This window comes from Gymnoscopelus braueri, assembly GCF_963280865.1.
Source record: "Gymnoscopelus braueri genome assembly, chromosome: 9".
NCBI classification, from domain to species: Eukaryota; Metazoa; Chordata; class Actinopteri; order Myctophiformes; family Myctophidae; genus Gymnoscopelus; species Gymnoscopelus braueri.
Window position 1 is genome coordinate 25238812 of NC_137610.1, and position 17423 is coordinate 25256234.

The 17423-nt window shown below is 42.3% G+C and overlaps 1 protein-coding gene across 1 annotated transcript in view; it reads right to left on the minus strand.

The window, feature by feature from the left end:
- Window positions 1-17423, minus strand: part of LOC308092245 (cadherin-13-like) — a gene marked incomplete at its 5' end in the record, with an annotated part of 141355 nt that overhangs the window by 8423 nt on the left and 115509 nt on the right. The window contains 4 exons of the mRNA XM_080438090.1: window positions 1520-1662; window positions 5863-6116; window positions 6634-6816; window positions 12431-12571. Of these exons, the coding sequence (XP_080294216.1) occupies window positions 1520-1662; window positions 5863-6116; window positions 6634-6816; window positions 12431-12571 (721 nt within the window). The remainder of the gene's footprint in view (window positions 1-1519; window positions 1663-5862; window positions 6117-6633; window positions 6817-12430; window positions 12572-17423) is intronic.

A 17423-nucleotide genomic window follows, 5' to 3' on the forward strand; every position in this document is an offset into this window, starting at 1 on the left:
TCAACAACAACAAAAAAGATCTGCAGTATTCATCTGGGTTCTCCACATAAAAGATCAGAGACTAAATACATATCCCATTAGTCTTTCATATGTGGTGGCATACAGTTATTACAGCCCTAACACGGCTGTTAGGGCTGTTAAGCTTGGTCCGATATTTGATAGATGCTCAGAAGGAAACAAAGAAGTGTGGAAAGAAATAACCCACAGAATCTGTTGGAAAAGATAAATCTATCCTTCCACTTCTGACCCTTCTTGCTCCTCCTACGTCCAATTCTTGCACCTCCTCCTACTGTACACCCAATTTGTAAAACTCCTCCTATACCCAATTCTTACAACTCCTCTCCTATACCCAATTCTTACACCTCGTCCTACTCCTACTAATTGTTACAGCTCCTCCTATCTCCAATCCGTCCAGGGACTGCCACATTCCCCAACCCCGCAGTGCTACTCTGCAGAACTGCTAATAGAATCTCACAGCCCTTTAATGGATCTGTCAGAATCTGCACGAGGCGACATGTGAAGCTGACCAGCAGCTTCACAGCCACTGCCAGCAGAGAGCGTATGGTGACACAGCGACAGCTGCAGCAACAGCATTTCATTGATGACAGCTTCAGGAAACAGACCACACTGCTCCTTTACAGAAGTATTCCAGCTCTTGTCAACATTGAGCATTTGTAGAATTGTTTTGTTTGTATTTGTTATCATCACAACCTGTTTCTCTGCACTGTGCCGAGAAATTGCTACACTAGGAATGCAGCATACAGTCGATTATGGTGAGAAAAACACCCCAAAACAAACAAAACATCTAAAATGGCTACCAGAGCATAATGTATACATACATCAGTCACTCTTCTCTTAGCAACTGTTCCTATCAGGCTGACTTGTTAGATTCTGTCAATTCACCGTATATTTACCATTTATCAGCAGCATTGAGTAGAATACATTTCTCTGTTTGAACTGTGTCTTTACTTATTACCCACTGCCAAAAGTAACTCATTATTAGTATACATTTAATGTTGGTTAAATGTATACCCTCATCAGAGTTACGTTAATACTATCTTAGACTGGGATCGATTAGTAGATTTGCAAGTTGCTGATCCGGTCTGGGTTTAGAGCAGATAAGGAAATGGAGTGTACAGTATGTATGTGTGTAGACGGGACCTAGACAGGATCACACTAGTCACACACAGAATAGAAACCAAGCTTTCCCCAGACATGTAGGCTAGAGCGGAGCGACGCTATTTGGACAAGGAATACACTTCGATGGAAGTTGAGCTGAGGAAAGCATTTAATGGAGATGGACTAAGTCTCTTCAACTGCCGACATCTGGACAGCTAATAATATATTAACATGAAAAGTGTGAGAATGAGCGAGAAAATTGTAACTATTACTTTTGTGGAAAAGTAACTAATATTATTACTCACAACGTTACAGTAATTACGGTAGTTATATTACCTGTTAATGGAAAAAGTAATAATGCTACTTTTTCCAACACTTTACTCAGGCAGGTTCTACTCACCGTTATCTGTAGCAATAAAGACAGCAGTGTATTTGTTGTTGTGGACATAAGGTGACTCGCGGTCCAAAGAGGCTGAGGTGTTGATAGTTCCTCTGACTGGGTTCACACTCAGCCAGCCTGCTGGGTCTCGTAGGACTGCATACCTGATGGAGGAATAAAACAAAATAAACAAATAAAAACAGCAATCCAAAAAACAACCAAAAACAACAAGGATAGTCAGTCACAATTCATTGATGCTCTGTAAAGCTGCAAGAGAAAACATTGCATTTATTATGTGAAATGTTTGTTCATGTAGAAACCTGTAGAAACCTTGTTATTTTTACTGAAATTCATCTCCCACAAGTAGACGTAGTTACTGAACCCTGAGATCATTACAAAACAATTTCTAAACATTTGTTTCTAAAGGTTGCCATATCAATATCAGGAATCCACATGTCAAAATGACACCCACACAGATCCTTGGAGCCAATGGAAAAGCTTACATATCTTAGCAATGTAAAGCCACATACAATATAGTAAACTAAACATAAAAACTTTGTTATGACAGCAGATGTATTATTTTATATTCTGTAATCCATGCAAAACATCAGGAATTTAAATGTTCCATATTTATCCCACATAAATCTTTATGCAAAATGTGGAAAAAATGTGCGTTCAAAATGGAATCCTCACCAAGTCACTATATATTTGATATGCTGGTTTGACTCTGCCCAAGGAAACATTTTGTACACATGTGAGACATGGTTAGCTGTCAATTCAACAAAAAGAAGCCATTGGAAATACAAGGTGGACACTGGTGGCATTTCTTCATGAAGACTGACACACCAACCAGGAAGGACCAGAGTTATCTTGGACACCCACCACTGTAAATTATTAAAATGAGCGCACAGCTGTGGTTGGAAGTTGGAACATGCATTCATGTCCAGACTGAGGAAAAGTAAAGGTTGAATGGAGGACGGCACCCAGTCAGGGTCATAGAAAAAGTCATTTCAGAGAGATGAGTGTCACAGTCCCTTTGAAGAGTTCAGTCAAAACGCTAAAGAGATGACATCAATCAAAACTACAGCACTGTTTGATAGAGTTACAGCAGCCAAAGTGACAAACTGCAGACACAGAGCTGCAATATATGAGTGTACCGTACATGTGACACTGTAAATGAGGCTATGTGGGTCTGTGTGGGTCTGTGTGTGTGCGTGCGTGCGTGCGTGCGTCAACAGCAGTGGTCACTGTAGGGCTGGTGTACGAAGATGATGGATGAACTCTCAAAGACCCATGATGGGGGGATAAAGACTGAGCTGGCATCGCCGTGGAAATGGTGACCTCAATCATGTGACTGTCTGAGGGAAACATGGGAAGTGGATGGTGATTGGATATTGTCACACATGGGCACACATACATTGTCAATTTTAATTTCACACACAGCCACACATACATGCACGCACACACACACACACATACGCACATTGACAGTTTTTCTGTCCAGTGCAAAGTGTCGCATGGCGCAGCGCAACTGGCATTGGTATTTTCCAACCGATGCTGGGCAGTTTGTCATTTTTTTTATCCCGCGCCCATGTTGTCTAAATACCAAAAGATCTTGCAACTATTTAGCACATTAAAATGAGGTGTGGTCTGATGCAATCAAGGCGCCCTGACATCTTATGCACAGACTTTGCGCTTTGCGCTAGGACCAGCTTTTAGTTGTTCTAAAAGGCCTTATTGGGATTACGTTGCTTCAAAATCCATCCAATTTCATCACAACACTCACGTTCAAAATCGTTTTTGTGCTCAAGCAGCAGATAAACTTTTATCAAGCACCTGATTCTTCATTAATCTTATTTATACGAATTTCAAAAAGAAGTTGCCACTGTTATGCGTCTCCAAAGAAAGACGAGTGGTGAGGAGAGAGGGAGAGAAAGGGAGAGAAAAATACATGTATTTTAGTAAGTAGCCTGCCTAGCCGACCAACTTCCCACCTGATGCATCACTCCCTCTGATCCTCGGTGATACGCATGCCGAGTTTGAAGTCATTAGGTCCCATATATGGGCATACGCTTCTGGACAACCAACTATCTTTTCAGACATGAAATGTACTGTACACTTACAGCAAAAAACTAAGTAAAAGGAACAGATTTTAAACAGATTAAAAGTACTGTACAATACAGTGCAAAAGAATAAAAAAGTAACAATACATTCAAAACTTGTTAAGAACTTGTTTGACAAGCAGCCTTTCTCTTCTCTCACACTCTCTCTCACCTCAGATTTGTCACGCCATCACTCAGTTGCTGGAAATAAATATAATCACACACTGAGCGGGACTGTAATTGTTCTCTTCTCATCTCAGGGAGATGATACGGTTTGAGTCAGCTGTGCGATGGAAACAAACAAAAAGGCACATAATTTTTTCTTAATGCCGATGCATTATTTACCTTGCTATGTGCTAGATGGTGTTTTGGTAGAGAAGAGGCTATAAATTGACCAAATATGCTCTGCTATTTTTCAGAAGTGCAGACAGGTTGGAAATGGAAATGGAAAGAGAGAGAGAGAGGGAGAGAGATATGGGGTTGTTTAAACTATATAATTATCTTATTATAAACTTTGTTCCTCAAATAAATGTGTCCATTCAAGCATTTCTAATACTCAACAAAACCTTTTTATCTGCTCGTTCATCCGTTCGTCCCCCTCCCTCTCCCCCTCTCTCTCTGCTTCTGTCAGCCATTTGTTGCATTCAACACGTCTCTTCTTCTCAACATCTCTTACTCATATTTCGGCTTTTTATCTTTCTCTTTGTCCGCTCTTCCAACACCAACCTTCTCCTTGTCCCCAACACCAAGCTCCGCACCATGGGCGACCGGGCCTTCTGCTATACAGCCCCATGTCTGTGGAATTCCCTCCCCGAACACCTGAGCGCACCACAGTCCACTGATGCTTTTAAAATGGACTAAAAACCTACCTTTTTAACAAACCATTTTCTTAATTTTTCTTGGGCCTTTCTTCTTTTTTTTTGTCTATGCCCTATTTCTAATTTAATTTGACCCTTTAGTTTAGCCTAGTTGCCATGCTTTTAAACCGTGTAGAGCTCTGAGATTCGCAAGAAGAGTATAAATAAAATGCATTATTATCATTATCTTTCTCTTTGCCTCACACACCTCACAGTTCTCGTGTCTGTAACTGTCTACACTCCCCTGTCCCTCTCTTTTGTTGAACTGGAACATGACTAGAGTGAGAAAAGTTAAGGTTTCTTGGTAGATGCTGAATAATGGATGGCTCAGCTTCTGCTTGAGACTCACTCTGTTTTCAAAGCAAGGTGAAGTAAACAACCTCAATTTGAGAACAAGAGGCACAAAAGTGCACTTATATTCTACATCAAGTATTCAAGGGGAGCCGTTTAAATTAGTAGTCCAGAAGTTAGACCTCGTTTTCCAGCAGTAAACCACTACAGGCTTCAACACTGACTAAAGCCCCAAAAGAAGTAGTGTGGGCTAAAGAACAGCTCTTCTGCAAAACATCAGATAAATCCCTTAAAGGTTGTGTTGAAGGTTTTCTGTGTTTACAAGTAGACTAGTATTGATCATCACTACTGATCATGAGAAGCAAGACAGATACATTGTGTTGTGTTAAACTGATTTGACCTCACATCCATGCAGGCCACATACAGACAGACAGACAGACAGACAAGGACAGCACTCCAAATTGATATTTAATTGCCACACATGGCAATTAAAAAGTCAATTTGCAGTGCTGTCCTATAGGCTTTCTTTTTCATTATTAATCCAAAGGCAACATGCTGTTCAGAATGAAAACTAAGACAGCAGGCCAGATGGTGGGACGTACAGGAAGAGCACAGTTCCCTCATTGAGAAAAGTTACTTTCCTGAGCTGTTAGGAGGTAATAAATCTATTTCATTTCCTATTTTAGTATCAAAAGAGGGACACCAGAGCTAAAGAATACTGTGGGGTGTTGCTGTGTAGTGCGAGAGGGTCCTGTTATGGTAGACATTACATTACATTACAGTCATTTAGCAGACGCTTTTATCCAAAGCGACTTACAATAAGTGTATTCAACATAGGTAGGGAACGAACAGATCTGGTAGACCCTAACAGAAACGGCTTGAAAGTGAAGTGCTGCTGTTCATTAGTAAAACTAATTACTCACAAGATGGATCATATGTATTTAACGTATTAAAACACTACAGATGGGGAGCATGTGCTCTCAATTGCTCTTCTAATGATCTCAATCTTTCTGTCCCACAAAAGACAAACACAATTTCCAAGCTCACTCAAGCAAACACTCGCAAGTGTTTGTGCAACTTGCCAAGTCCGTTTTTCCTCAACCACATACTGTACCTGATGCTCTGTATCTGTAGTGTATCTGGGTCTGTGGCGCTGAGTGAAGTCACAAAACTTCCCACAGGGATGTTCTCCATTCGGGTGACTGCCAAAGGTTCTGGCAAGAAAACGGGTCCCTCGTTGATGTCCAGGACCTTGACATGGACGGTGGCAGTGGAGCTGAGGCCATAGTCCATGTCTGTAACCAGAGGATCCTCGTTTTGTACCTTGATCAGCAGCATGTGCAACTCTGTGGCCTCAAAATTCAGAGGCTTGAATAGAAAATAGAAAGATGGTTTGCAGAGGAGAGACACAGGATGGAACAGATGGGGTTGGAGGAGAAAAGTCAGGAAAGGTGGCAGAGATATGGAAGGAGGTTGAGGATGAGATGGAACAGGGAGAGCAGAGAAGATTAATGACAAGTGGAGGGGAGTAAGATGCAGCACAATAGCACCTCACAGTTAATGTATTGTGAAACACATATACAGTACATGGCTAGACACATAAATCACACATCCTCCTGAGTGTGACATTGGCATACAGACATCCTTTCTTAGTATGATGTTTTCCACCCTACCCAGGAAATAAACTACATTCAACTGTTCTAACATGTCTAACCTGTCCCTGTTATCTAGAATAACATGATTCCAGGTCAAAGCAGTTATAATAAGCTATACAACCAGAGGTACAAGGGGTGGGTCCTGTACAGGGGTACAAGGGGGGGGTCCGTGAGGACCGGAGTTAAGAACCACTGCATTGTATCCTTCATACTCTATTTTAATACTGTACCTTGACGACAGACAGCATGCCCTCGTTGTCATCTGGGTTGGTGTGGATCTGGAAGCTCTGGGTGGAGTCTCCACTGATGATGGAGTAGATGGCTCTCCATGCGCCTGTGGCTGGATCATCCCTGTCGTCTACCGTCAGGTTGACCACTACGCCTGTCGAACCCTCTTCCACGTAGGCCTCAAACTGGGATGGTGTGGTGGTCATGATAATAGTGGTGGTGATGGGATCAGACAGATATTAATTCATATTTGGAAGAGAAAAAGCATATACAGTAGGCAATTTGCCTGTAAGCTTTTTAGAATAGAAAATCACAAAGTGCCCAAAATGTTGTTCTACTTTTAGCCACAGGTTGGAAGATGTAATATTTAAGTACAAAAGGCAGTATTAAATCCTGACATTAGCCGTCATGACGCAAGCATATAGCATATACTGTAGATAATTTTGCAAAAGAGGGAAAAATATCTAGAGAAATGCATCTGTTTCTACTCTTAGAAATTAAATAAAACAGGTGAACATTTGGCGATTGTAATATCGAACTAACTGTTTCATCGCATTGAAAGGACATTGTTTGTCCACGCTGGATGACAGAAAAACTGCTGGACGTGACTAGTGATTCAGGGCCAGGCAATAATACAAAGAAGGAACTAAAGACAAACACTTCTAAACTAGGATGAGCAGCTACTGTAGCATTACTTATTTAAACCACATCTTATAGACGGAGGCACGCAGAGAGGGATTACAGGTATTTGGAGAGCATTTGCTAGACACCATTTGCAAAAGCACACAGTTGATTCGATAAGAACTATAAATGGTCTGCATTTATATAGCGCCTTTATACAAAGTGCTTTACAATGTGCATTACATTTACACACATTCACACACCAACGGCGAGAGGCAACCACGCAAGTCACCAACCTGCTCATTGAGAGCAGTTAGAGGTTCAGTGTCTTGCTCAAGGACAGGGGCTGTATGGTGAAATAGACCACTAGGACATGATGTGACATTAGAGGACCAGAGAGGAAGAAGAGGAGGAGAGGGACACACAGAGGAGGAAGGCTGGAGGGGAATGATGGCAGCTATCTGGCATGGCAGGGTCATAAAGGTGGCATGGTTGTGTCCATCTCTTTGCTGTGGTAACGATAGGAGCTGCTAGTTCAAGAACACCCGACTAAATTCACCTGGTAGAACGCCAGGCACGCTGCCAAAGCTCAAGAGTAGCACACTATCCCAGAGTGAAACTGTGTGCATGAGACACCAGTAAATATATGTAGATAATATGACTACAGCTGGGCTTGGCAGTTACAATTCATCAGGACAAACATCCATCTTCTACCCTGGGGCAAACCTATAAAACCTTCTAGATGACAGAACTACCATGGGATTAGATCTCTTCATTTCTCAGACTCATAAAAATATGATTAATAATAATAGGTTTTTATTAAGAGCCTTGCTGCTAAGTTGTTTTGATCACTTTGTTGTCCCCAATCCCTTGAAGAAGAAACCACCGTTTGAAAATGTAATAAATACCACTGCATGAAAGAGTAAGTTAGCCTGATTATAATGAAAATTAAACTTTTGAGATATTGTTATAACTGTATACTGAGTCATCCATCCTGAGAAAATATCTTGTGGAAGTGAAAAGAAACAGAAGATTGGGGGAAATCTTACACAGGAAATGGGTTTCTCATTGATGCTATTTTCTTTGTTATTCTTCTAAATTCTTAGAAGCCTATTTAGTCCAGTACCTTAACCTTATTTTTTTACATTAAGGATACGAAGCTGATAATAGCGCCACATTTTGCATGAGGCTTCTTTAGGACCTACTGATAGATTCTAGCCTTGGGTACCACACTTTATTTTGAATATTTTCCATACAATTAGGCTTATCAATATCCATTAAAAAAAACTGGTGATTAACTTTTTGGCCTATAACTCTTGAACTGTAGGTCATAGCATAAAATACTTTATTCCCTGGATCCCTTGGATCATGACGCAACTTCCCATAGAGATCCCACCCCTTTTGCGATTTCAAGATTTTCCGCCATTTTGCGTTATCTTCAAAACACATATTTTGATATTACTCCTCCAAATGTTGTCCTAAACTCACAAATCGGCACACACACTTTGTCTATGGTCATATGATCAAGATGTATCAGTCCGATTTTTCATATTCCCCTCGGATTGGCTACGATTGGCTTCTGAAATTTGTGGGAGGGTCCGTTTGGCAAAAAATGCCACAAATCATGAACACATGCAGCGTCCTATCTGTCCTAAATTTTTATCATTGATGGGCTACTAATAAATGCAGAGCCAATGCGATTTCACTTCCACCCATAGGGGGCGCAACACATTCTATATGTTACTGTTTTTGCACCAAATTAAGTACAAATGGTCTTGTGAGTCATGTGACAAAGACGGTCCAACAGGCTTTTGATATTCCATACTGTTTGCCTGTAATTGGCTTCAAAGAAAAAGCATTTGATGAGTATGCAGATGACGTTTTCATCCTTTATATCTGCTGAAGCAGCTGCAGGAAACCAAGCAGTTGGATGTTGTATGGGACATATATATCCCAGATAGTTTGAAGGAGTCCACCCGCGAAAAGAGAGGACAAGGTGTTTGCAGGAAAGTGCAGGTCAGACAAAGCTACCAGGCAATTGGATGGATTTTCTTTGTGACCCAACAAATAGGAGGGAGCTGTTTGCCTTTTTGACTTCAAGGACTGAAAAGTTCAACTGGCCACCATCCAAAGCTGTGTATGTCGTTTTTTGGTTCCAGTAGTACCATGACCTGTTGCAATCATGAGGAGGCAGACACCAGGATTCTGGTTCATGTACGGCATGCACTGGAGCAAGGAGCAAAAACTATCCTAGTGCGTACTGTGGACACTGATGTCATTTTGATCCTTGCAGGCTTGTTCCATGATTTAGTTACGATTCCTGACATCTGGGTGGCTTTTGGCATGGGCAAAATACATATTTTACCACATCAACAACATGTGTAAATCTCTGGGGGAGCCACAATCTCGTGCTCTGCCTATGTTCCATGCATTGTTAGGTTATGACATCTACTTTCCACAGTAAGGGTAAGAAGTCAGCTTGGCATGCCTGGCAAGCCTATGATGATGTCACAGAGATACTTGTCAGTCTGGCCAAACATCCCTTCCAGCTGCTGAATGTTGACAGTCAGCAGTTCCAGAAGCTTGAGAGACTGACAGTTATCCTGTATGACAAATCCAGTCCTTTGAGCTCCATCAACCAGACTAGAAAATACCTCTTCTGTCATGGGAATAGGTCAATGGAGAAACTGCCACCCACCCAAGATGCACTACTTAAGCATGTTAAGCGGGCAGTGTATCAAGCAGGCATCTGGGCGACCAGCCTACAAACAGAACAAGTTATTCCTTCCCCACATGAGTATGGATGGACCAAGGAATCTGAGGCATGGGTGCCAGTTTGGATGACAACTCCAGAAGTCTCCAGAGCATGCAGAGAGCTGATGAAATGCTCTTGTAAATTGATTGATTGAATATTTTATTAGGCAAAAAATGTAAAACAGCACAGTTACATTTAAAATACTTTGTCTAACAGGTCCGTTCATAAAAGCCCTTGCGGACTTGTTTCCAATGAGGGCCTTGGTATTCAATTCATAGGCATATATAGTGGCACCACAGTTCAAATATCATTACAAAATAAACAGCAAAAAAAATAACACTATGTACAACAAAGGGGGGACTGTTCCACCTGCAAATGTGGCAAATCAACTTTGGACTGTTCTCCACTTTGCAATTGCAAATGTTTGACTCATACAGTATGACCAGTTGTACTTAATTTGGTGCAAAAACAGTGGCATTTGTAGAATTTGTTGCGCCCCCTATGGGTGGAAGTGAAATCGCATTGGCTCTATGTTTATTATTGGCCCCTCAATGATATGAATTTGGGACAGATAGGACGCTGTGTTTATGATTTGTGCCATTTTTTTCCAAACGGACCCTCCCACAAATTTCAGAGGCCAATCGTAGCCAATCCGAAGGGAATATGAAAAATCTGACTGATATATCTTGATCACATGACCAAAGACAGAGTGTGTGCCGATTTGTGTGAGTTTGGATAAAAAATTGTAGGAGTAGTAGCAAAGTATGTGTTTTGAAGATAACGCAAAATGGCGGAGAATCTTGAAATTGGAAAAGGAGTGGGACCTATATGGGAAGTTGTGCCATGATCCAAGGAGTCCAGGGATTTTTTTTTTGGTGCTATGACCTATGGTTCAAGAGTTATAGGCCAAAAAGTGAATCGGCCTGTTTTTTTTTTGATGAATGTTGATAAGCCTAATTGTATGGAAAATATTCAAAATAAAATTTGGTACCCAAGGCTAGAATCCATCAGTAGGTCCTAAAGAAGCCTCATGCAAAATTTGGCAGTAAACAACATTAATGTACTCTGATGACAGCATGTACCATTGTAACTGTAGCTTGCTTGCTTAAACAAATGATGTACTACTGTAGTATTATTAGTGTATACAATTTGATGTTGCTGCGGCACAAGACGAGAACTCAACTTTCATCTATTGGAGCTCACTATGATGGAAATGATCAACAACAATATACCTTGAAATCAGTCTTTTTAGTTCTGCCTGGCTTTAGACTGTAGCAGATGGCTCATTCGTTGTGGCGCATTCCTGGTCGGGAATGCACCTCCATGTTCATTTCAGTGCAGGCTGGCAAAAAGCCCGGTTACATTTTTCCAGACGGTCAGAACTACCGACATCTGTATAGGATACTGGGACTACTTTAACATTCTTTATACGATACAGAGAAAGGTATGTCGGATGTGAACAACAACATGGTGACAGGACCGAGTCCTGTAGCTGCAGCGAGCGGAGTTGGAGGTCAGAGACGGGAGAATAGCTCACAATGCGTCTCAATATGTGAATTCTGTAATCTTGTTGTGAGCTTGCAGATCTGGCTTGTAGATCAAACTACCCCATGCTAAGCACACCAGCTGGCTGTGTGGGTGCCCGCTGGCAACGTCGATGGGGAGACAATTATTGATACCCCTAGCAATGTGGAGAGTACCGAATGTCTACCTTTTCTCATGAGATAAGAGCGTGCCTTTATTGATCACCATGGGTGTCTAGTCGTTTATAGAACAACCAACATTAGGAGTCGCCACACAGTTGCCATTGATGCCAAGTCCTGTGTTACTTGATCAAGTGTCCCGAGCAGAGAATGTGAGCGGAGCGGAGCGGGGGGGAAATACCGCTCGCCACTCCAGGGGGCTGTTGTCACGCTCGCTATTTGTTCATGTTGATTCCCTCCCCGCTCCTCGCTCACGCTGATTTGCGCACCTCTCGCTCCGCTCAAACCGGGTCGCTCACCAGCAAAACATGCGGTGGGCGCCCCCCGCCGGAGCGGCTTGGAGCGGCAGGGGGTCCTCGCTCCGAGTAGCGCTCCAACCTTTTTATAAACCAGCTCCCCGCTAACGTTAAAAATCGTCCCGCTCCGCTCACATGCTCTGGTCCCGAGTACAACAGTGCACATCATAATAGATGTTCTATACCTTTGTGTACCAATACTACAGTGGGAAATTCATTTGTCAGTGTAATGTAACGTTGATTGCAAATCTTGCATTTACAAATCTTGCAACCATCGTTTTGTGCCTTTTATTCATATTTAATTATGGGTTCAGCCACAGTTTAGGCACCGGTACCCTGCACTGAGTGGTTCAGTGGTTAGTGACACATACACAAACACAGACAGACACCTACAGAACAACGCCAAAAAGGTGGTATTTCTCACCAGTGGGTGTGTGAACTCGGGAGTGTGGTCATTCTTGTCTGTGATGGTGATGGTGGCCGTAGCTGTTCCTGTGAGGCCCACCTCACTCCCTGCCATGTCCTTGGCAACGATTTCCAGCTGATATGTTGTAGTGGGAAGAGTCTAGAGGACAAAGAGAGAAATTCACAAACAAAGAGAACATTAACACAAAATAATAGCAGGTGGGCATTCTAACATTTTGCCATTTTAACAAGGGTTCAGGAGATGAAGGAACCAAGAAAAATACGTTACAAAGGGGGGTAAGACCTACAGGGAGTGATACCAGTCAATGGCAGCTATCAGCAGCACATGGTCTGCTATCAGCATGGTCCATGGAGGACAGGAATCGAAGTAAAGAGTAAGACAAAATAATTAAAGACAGTGAAGATCAGAGCAGCTTCTACATACATTACTGCATGAATAACTACACACAGAATCAGAATCAGAATCAGAATCAGTTTTATTGTCACATCACAGGTTTACAAGGTAAAAAAGTGGGTGAAATTCTTTTTTGTACATCGTTCCCATCGCAACGTTAGTTTCCATAGAAAGAAGAGGGGGGGGGAGAAGAAGAGGGTGGGGGGTAAGTGGGAAGGAGATCAAAACAAGAGAGCAACAGAAGGCCAGACAAGTTATCTACATATTTACAAATTACCTGAGATAATAAAAACTAAATAAAACTAAACTAAGGTGCCTGAGCATAGCAGCAATGTATTGTATACTGTGCATGTTATACTTATACTGTGCATGATAGACAATGGACGTTAAGGTGCTTAGAGGAAAAGGAGCACAATAAAAAAAAAAAAAAAAAAGTCAGTGCGTTATACAAGGGATTAAGGTGCAAAAGGTCAGTGCGTGTCCACCTAGTGTGACTAGAGTGGACCGACCCTAGTATAATCCGCAGGTAGCTCCATGAGGGAGTGCAACAAAAAGTCATTTGTACCTGGTGTAGTCCACAGGTGTGTCCGAGGGGGGGCTAAAGTCCAAGTCATTGTCCCTGGTATAATCCACAGGTGTGTTCAGGAAGAGCCAGAAAAGTCTGCGCTGCCTGTTGTCAGGCTGCTGAACAAGGCCTATGCCTCAGTCAGGCTTATGCCCCATTCAGCATTCTGACAGCAGCCGGATTGAAACTACACCAGTATCTGGTGGTGGAACTCTTGATACTGCGGTAGAGCCCCTTGCCCGGTCGCGGTCGTTGTAGGGGGTTGAACAGTCTGTGACTTGGGTGGTGCTTGTCCTTGATGATGCGCTTGGCTTTGACCACGCACCGCTTTTTGTACAGATCCTGGAGCGCTGGGAGCTCGATTCCCATTATCCGCTCTGCCGATCGCACTACTCGTTGTAGGCTGATCTTTTCTCGGGCAGTGCAGTTCCCGTACCAGGCCGTGACACAGCCTGTTAGGATGCCTTCGACAGAACTGTTGTAGTACAACCTGAGGATGCGACGTCCTACTCCGAGCTTCTTCAGGCGGCGGAGCCAGTACAGTCGCTGCTGAGCCTTTTTCCTCACGTGTGTGGAGTGCGTCTCCCATTTGAGGTCCTCCTCGATGTGTACTCCGAGGAACTTGAACTCGCTGACCCTTTCCACTGCAGCACCGTCGATGAGGATGGGCGCATGGTCTCTCCGCGGCCTCCTGAAGTCCACGATCAGTTCTTTGGTCTTGTCGACGTTAAGAGAGAGGTTGTTCTCTCGGCACCAGCGTGCTAGTGATTTGATCTCCTCTCTGTAGTCAGACTCGTCGTTGTTGACGATTCGGCCTATCACTGTCGTGTCGTCCGCGTACTTTATGATGGTGTTGGAGACATGTGTGGCTATGCAGTCATACGTGTACAGGGAGTAGAGGAGAGGGCTCAGCACGCATCCCTGGGGTGCTCCGGTGTTGAGGGTCAGGGGGTCGGATGTGATGCTGCCCATTCTGTGTGTGTGTGTGTGCCACACACACACACACACACACACACATGCACACAGTTACACAATGATACTGTAATGTACCATACAGAAAGGAACTGAAAGAGTTTCATTGCTGTGATTATCAGAGGAGATAGCGGTGGGACAATCATTATTAGATGAATGACTAGCTGAGAATTGAATTAATCCACTCTCATCACAAAAATCTAACACTTCATTGGCACATTTAAAATTTCTCGAAGTCCCCAACAAAACTTCCATAACAGACCATTACTGAGCCTGAAAATGGATATTAAAAGAGAGAGAAGTTAGGCGATGGCATCCTTTCTAATGACATTCAAAGATAAAAGTATCAAAGTACTACTCTCAGTTTATGTTCATCCGTGTTGAAGAATCCTTGCTGACTGAAGCTGTTTTGCTTTCCTTAAAAGTGTCTTCCTCAGTACTTCTGGACGTAGAAGATCAAGGCTTCTGGGTCTTGTCTGAAGAGACAAGTCTTTTTTACTGTCAGAATTTGTATTAATCTTTATTTGAAAGTGTCACCTTTGCCATGCCTCAAAAAAAAAAATGTAGAAAGTGTGAAAATGTGAAACTTAACACCTCAGTTATGTGTTTATGATAGACACTGCCTTTGGCCGTTAAATGAACCTGTTAAAGAGCTTAATACAAAGTAAGCCACCCATATGACACTTAGCGCTGAGAGCACAAATAATAAGATTGCACTTTTATTTTCAATCCATCTGCTAAGTGCTACACAGAGAGTTCCTGATACATTACAACATTGTACCTGAGGTGACAGTGGTGCAGACAATCATTTTCCTGACATCATTTCGGTTTACCAGCAACTGTACTCCCACCAAACAATAACACTGTTGAAATATGGTCTAAACACAGAGAGCAGATAGCATTCATAATGATCATTATAGAGCTATAATCATTTGTTGCAATAATTCAGGCTTAACCCATTTAAACCGGGAACGCATCCGTGTAATACTTTAACCATTATTTTATACTTTGGCTATTCAAAAATAGCAGATATACAGGTACAAGCTCATAGCGCGGCTTGTAGATCTGCTATTTATGAATGGCCAAATAAATTTAGAATGACACAGATGCATTACCGGACTGAATGGGTTAATAGAAATGATGCTTATAACTAAGATGAGGCAATGGTGGTATAAAGCTAACATTTATCTGTCTTCTGCAGGGCTCCTCTCACCACTGGGGTTGTTAACCGTCACATGTTTCATAAACTGCATCCATCTGTTTTACTGCATCCATGCTCCCAGTGGTGGACAAAGTACTCAATCCCAGTACTTGAGTCTAAGTAGGCTATAGATACTCCTGGTCAACATTACTCATTACAAGTGCTTTTACAAAAATACTTAGGTGCGGTTATTCAGAAGTACAAATTACAAAGGGAATTGCTGTATCGAAATGTGTACACATTTTTGTTATAAAATAACAAGAATTTTTATGAATACAGTGAAAATACTGTAGGTGTTGTGAGCTTGTAGATCTGCTATTTTCACTATTTTGAAATTGGTGCTTAATTCATAATTTTAGTGGAGTCAAAAGTAAAGTAATTGAGTCACATACAAGTATCTACTTACAGTACTTAACCCATTCAATCCGGGAACGCATCTGTGTCATTTTAGATTTGAGCTATGACCATTATGTTATACTTGGGCTGTTAAAAAATTGCAGATATACAAGCTCATAGCACGGCACCGAGTACCACGCTATGAGCTTGTAGATCTGCTATTTTTGAAAAATATATATTTTAAATGTATTTTTTATTACATTTCTTTGTATTAATCTTTTTTATGTAGTAAACGCCCAAACACTTAAGCAGTGCTCCTAGAGCACTGTTCCCTAGAGCACTGTTTGGGAAACAGTGCTCCAGGAGACGGGGATCGAACCGGGGGCCTTCCAAGACGGCCACTCTACCTCCTGATCCGACGCTATGCCAGGAGGAGCAAACAGCCGCTCTATTTCCTCAGTCACTGTTGTGCCTTCTATGAATAAATCTAATGTTTTTCCTGGGGTTCTTTGCAACTACAGTATAAGTCTTATCATAGTGAGACCTTGTGGAAATCTCAATGGTAAGAATCTGCTGCCATATGCATTTTTTAAGACATGCTATGCATGTTCAGCACCATGCATAGTATTTTGTAAGCACAAAACAGAACTCATGACGAGGGTTCCACACGTCTGTGTGTGTGTGTGTGTGTGTGTGTGTGTGTGTGTGTGTGTGTGTGTGTGTGTGTGTGTGTGTGTGTGTGTGTGTGTGTGTGTGTGCGTGCGATGACTTCTCTCTTCATTGATACAAGTACATGTAGCACTGGATCTGACCAGAGGCTGAAGAAAACATCAGGCTCTTTTTAATTAACATTATCAACTAGAATGATCCTTTAAGGTACAGAGAAACAATTAATTTAACTGAAATATTGAGGTAAAGTAGGGAGGGACATAATGTCTCATCCAGTCACCAGTCACCATCGTGTACAGTATGTAAATTACAGTACAAAGCAGTGCATGGCTTTAAAACATAATAATTGAACAACATGCACCAGCAATTCCCTAAAGTCGCTCCTGGCTATAAACATGAGGACAAATACATTTGAAAAACTGCACCATGCTAATATGTTCCACATGAAATGAGGCGCAGTTTACGGAGCTAGTTCAGGCCAGGCAACTCAAGGGATTGGGCTAACCGATCAGGTGACTAAGTCACATGCACTCTTCTCCTGGTCGGTGAGTTATAAGTAATGCTCTGCCTACCTATCCAGTCTGGTTGCGCTCTTCTGCTGCTCTGACGTGCGACGCTGCTGCTGCTGCTGCTCTGCTGCCGAGATCCTGCCGGATCTGCTGCCCTTGCTTGCTCCCTCTGCTGCTGCCCATGGATAGTCTCATATTGTTCATGTAGGTGGTCATACGGCGTCGGTGTTCTTGGTTGATGGTTGTAATCATAGCTACTCAGCGGCGTGCTACTGGTCCTAATCGTGGTATTACTTTCTTTACTTAAGTAAAAAACTAAATAAAATTATGGCTAAATCTCTTGCT